This window comes from Colobus angolensis, unplaced genomic scaffold (genome assembly GCF_000951035.1).
Source record: "Colobus angolensis palliatus isolate OR3802 unplaced genomic scaffold, Cang.pa_1.0 Scaffold136, whole genome shotgun sequence".
Lineage (NCBI taxonomy): Eukaryota > Metazoa > Chordata > Mammalia > Primates > Cercopithecidae > Colobus > Colobus angolensis.
Genome location: NW_012114444.1, coordinates 458,453 through 463,154, shown reverse-complemented (window position 1 = coordinate 463,154; position 4,702 = coordinate 458,453). Strand labels below are relative to the sequence as shown.

The following is a 4,702-nucleotide window of genomic DNA, read 5'->3' as shown; positions in this document are numbered from 1 at the left end:
CAGTGAGCTGAGATCCGGCCACTGCACTCCAGCCTGGGCGACAGAGCGAGACTCCGTCTCAAAAAAAAAGAAAAAAGAAAACTATTTTTGGGGCTGGGTACAGTGACTCACACCTGTAATCCCAGCACTTTGGGAGGCTGAGGTGGGAGGATCACTTGAGTCCAGGAGTTTGAGACCAGCCTTGGGGAGAACCTGTCTTTACAAAAAATAAAAACTTAGGCAGGCATGCTGGGCACGGTGGCTCATGCCTGTAATCCCAGCACTTTGGAAGGCTGAGGTGGGTGGATCATGAGGTCAGGAGATCGAGACATCCTGGCTAACATGGTGAAACCCAGTCTCTACAAAAAAAAACACACAAAAAACAAAAAATTAGCCGGGCGTGGTGGCGGGCGCCTGTAGTCCCAGCTTCTCGGGAGGGTGAGGCAGGAGAATGGCGTGAACCCGGGAGGCGGAGCTTGCAGTGAGCCGAGATCGTGCCATTGCACTCTAGCCTGGGTGACAGATAGAGCGAGACTCCATCTCAAAAAAAAAAAAACTTAGCCAGGCATGGTGGCCCGTGCTTGTGGTCCCAGCACCTTGAGAAGCTGAAGTGGAAGGATCACTGGAGCCTGGGGGGTTGAGGCTACAGTGAGTTGTGACTGTGCCACTGAGTCCAGCCTAGGCAACAGAGTAAGACCCATCTCAAAACAAACTAAAAGCAATTGTTGCATCCGAATCTTTTCTAAAGCATGATGATCTGGAGGCTAGAGGTGAGGGAGAGCATAGTCCTACCTGGGCACATGAAATTCTGTCAGAGAATTAATGATTTGGGGGCTGGACATTTCCAGAGGAAGTTGGCGGAAGTCACGGAAGAAGAGTGGCTGAGCATCCCTGAGGTTGGCGATGCCAGAAACAAACGTCAGCGGAACCCACGCTATGAGAAGCTGACCCCAGTTCCTGACAGCTTCTTTGCCAAACATTTACAGACCGGAGAGAACCATACCTCAGTGGATCCCCGACAGACTGTGAGCATGCAAAAAAAGGGCGCGTGCGGCCCGTTTAGTCTTGTTAGATCAGTGGCAGGAGTGGTGGGTTGTGTTGGATTCGGTGCTTCTGCAGGTCATGGCTATGCTATGGCTGAGTCTGTCCGCACAGCTGTGCGTATGTCAGGCCACTGGGGAAGTATTTCAGAGAATAAATTTTTTTGGCATGAAATGCAAACCATTGGCCAGGCGCGGTGGCTCACGCTTGTAATCCCAGCACTTTGGGAGGCCAAGGTGGGCAGATCACGAGGTCAGGAGATCGAGACCATCCTGGCTAACACGATGAAACCCCGTCTCTACTAAAATTACAAAAAAATTAGCCGGGCATGGTGGCGGGCACCTGTAGTCCCACTACTCAGGAGGCTGAGGCGGGAGAATGGCGTGAACCCAGGAGGCGGAGCTTGCAGTGAGCTGAGATCGCGCCACTGCACTCCAGCCTGGGCGACAGAGTGAGACTCCGCCTCAAAAAAAATAAAATGCAAACTGTTGTTTTATTCTTCCCTTTCCTCTCTTCCCCTCCAGCAATTTGGAGGTCTTAACACACCCTATCCAGGCGGACTAAACACTCCATACCCAGGTGGAATGACACCAGGATTGATGACACCTGGCACTGGTGAGCTGGACATGAGGAAGATTGGCCAAGCCAGGAACACTCTGATGGACATGAGGCTGAGCCAGGTGAGTTTGTCACGCAGCATTTTCCTGTAGACAGCTTTAGACATTTTCGTTTTGTTTTATTTTCTTCTTCTCCTTCTTTCTCTTTTTTTTTTTTTTTGGCTTGATTTTTGCCTGAATAATTCTGCAGATTTTTAAAATTTTTTAAATTTTGAGACAGTCTTGCTCTGTCACCCAGAGGCTGGAGTGCAATGGCATGATCTTGGCTCGCTGCAACCTCCACCTCCCGGGTTCAAGCGATTCTCCTACCTCAGCCTCCTGAGTAGCTGGGATTACAGGTGCACTCCGCCATACCCGGCTAATTTTTATATTTTTTGTAGAGACAGGGTTTCACCATGTTGGCCAGGTTATTCTCAAACTCCTGACCTCAGGTGATCTGTCTGCCTCGGCCTCCCAGAATGCTGGTATTACAGGTGTGAGCCACTGCACCTGGGCTTTTTTAAAAGTATAAAATAATGATTTTTTTAAAAATGTGTTTTCTTCCTGCCCCTCAGTAAATTGTCTTGTGGCCCTGCATGGAACATGCACTTTGATCTGGAGATTGGGTGCTCTAGACACCAGTGAAGTGCATATCTTTTTGATATGCACATCAGAAACCATGAAGGAGCATACGTACTACTTTTGGCCTGGCCAACATGGTGAAACCCTTTCTCTACTAAAAATACAGAAATTGGCCAAGTGTGGTGGCGGGCTCCTGTAATTCCGGCTACTTGGGAAGTTAAGGCAGGAGAATCGCTTGAACCCGGATGTTGGAGGTTGCAGTGAGCTGAGATTGCACCAGTGCACTCCAGCCTGGGCAACAGAGTGAGACTGTCTCAAAAAAAAGGGGGTGCAATCACGACTCGCTACATATAGCCTCGACCTCGCTGGGCTAAGGTGATCCTTCTACCTAGCACTTTGAGAGGCCGAGGCAGGAGGATTGCTTGAACTCAGGAGTTCAAGCCTGAGCAACATGGTGATGGTGAGACTCTGTCTCTACAAAAACTAAAAGAAATAGCTGGGCCTGGTGGTGCGTGCCTGTAGTCCCAGCTATTCGGAGGCTGAGGTGAGAGGACTGCTTGAGCCAGGGAGTTTGAGGCTGCAGTGCGCTATGATCATGCCACTGCACACCAACCTGGGTTACGGAGTGAGACTGTCTCAAAATAAATAAAACTGTCACGGTAATTTTTTTTGTGGTAAAATATATGTAACACTTTTTTGTCACTTTATTCAACCTTTATTGACATAATTATGTTCATGTTGTTATACAGCCTCATCACCATTCATCTCCAGAACTGTTTCATCTTCCCAGATTGAAACTCTGTACCCGTTAAACACTACGTCCCTGTGCCCTTTCTCCCTGGCCCCTGGCATCCACCATTCTTTCTGTTTCTATAAATTTCACTGCTCTCTGGACCTCATATGATTGCAGTCTTACAGTATTTACCTTATTGTGACTGGCTTATTTCACTTAGCTCATGTCCTTAAGGTTCATCCTTGGTGCAGCGTGTGTCAGCATGTTTTTGTTTTTGTTTTTGAGACACAGTCTCACTGTGTCCCTAGGCTGGAGTTCAATGTCACGGTCTTGGCTCACTGTAACCTCCACCTCCCGGGTTCAAATGATTCTCCTGCCTCAGCTTCCCAAGTTGCTGTAACTGTAGGCGTGTGCCACCACGTCTGGCTAATTTTTTTATTTTTAGTAGAGATGGGGTTTCACCATCCTGGCCAGGCTGGTCTCAAACTCCTGACCTTGTGATCCACCCGCCTCGGCCTCCCAAAGTGCTGGGATTACAGGTGTGAGCCACCGCGCCTGGCCCAAAATTGTGTTCTTTTGTAGAGACAGAGTCTTTGTAGGCTGAGGCAGGGGATTCCTTGAGCCCTGGAACTGGAGGCTGTCGTGGGCTGTGATCGCCACCGCACTCCTACTTGGGAGACAGAGTGAGACCCTGTCGCAAAAAAATAAATAAAAATATAGATCTTTTTCCATACAGAAGACATTTGTTATTATCACAAGGTGTTGTCTGAGTGCAGTGCAGGTTGTTTTCTTTCTTCTCCTGACTACTCACTGAGGATTGTGGGAGGGGCTCTGGGGACCCTCCAAGGTCTTCGTTTTGCACCTGGTCACATCCAGCTGACTCTCAGCCTGGCCTGTCTCACAGGTGTCTGACTCCGTGAGTGGACAGACCGTCGTTGACCCCAAAGGCTACCTGACGGATTTAAATTCCATGATCCCGACACATGGAGGGGACATCAAGTGAGTGCTTTGCAGAATCGCTGGGCTGGGATGGAGACTCCAGTTGCCTAGGATATTTTGGATTTTATATGGGCAATATGCAGTCAAAATGTGATGTTGTTCTAAGAAATATAAAGTGGAGTAGTTTGATTTTTCCATTTGAAATGTATCTGTATCCTTTCATTGCATACACTAAACGTGTTACATATGATACCGCAAGTCCCTGCCTGTGCTGAGCAGGAAAGCAGCCGGCTATGTCCCACATGCCCCATCTGGACCTTCGGTTCTCAGCGTTTGTCTGCAGGGAGGCTAAACAGGCTTGGAGGAGTGCACACTGAAGTTTTGAGTTGTTTTGTGTAACTCAGGACGTCAGGACTGATAGTTCTTACATTGTGACTGGGAAGTGGGTGCCTTCGTTCTAGGTCTCAGGTGCACCCCTGACAGTATGGCCTGATGCTATGTGCACTCTCCCTCTTGTAGTGATATCAAGAAGGCACGACTGCTCCTCAAGTCTGTTCGGGAGACGAACCCTCATCACCCGCCAGCCTGGATTGCGTCAGCCCGCCTGGAAGAAGTCACTGGGAAGCTACAAGTAGCTCGGAACCTTATCATGAAGGGGACAGAGATGTGCCCCAAGGTGAGGCGTGCTGTGAAGCATTTCCTGGGAGGCTGCGTGATTGTGGGCCCCCTATGGGAGTAAACTCCTTAGAGCAAATCTCTATCTTTTGGTATTGAAACTACAGACAGGCCAGCTGCGGTGGCTCAAGCCTATAATCCCAGCACTTTGGGAGGC

The 4,702-nt window shown here is 49.1% G+C and overlaps 1 protein-coding gene across 2 annotated transcripts in view; it reads left to right on the top strand.

Moving 5' to 3' along the window:
* The window catches only part of PRPF6 (pre-mRNA processing factor 6), a 74,178-nt gene that overhangs the window by 22,738 nt on the left and 46,738 nt on the right, over window positions 1-4,702 (top strand). For both annotated transcript variants that reach the window (XM_011934430.1, XM_011934429.1), the window contains exons 5-8: window positions 828-1,004; window positions 1,545-1,700; window positions 3,836-3,930; window positions 4,390-4,546. In XM_011934430.1, the coding sequence (XP_011789820.1) occupies window positions 828-1,004; window positions 1,545-1,700; window positions 3,836-3,930; window positions 4,390-4,546 (585 nt within the window). The remainder of the gene's footprint in view (window positions 1-827; window positions 1,005-1,544; window positions 1,701-3,835; window positions 3,931-4,389; window positions 4,547-4,702) is intronic.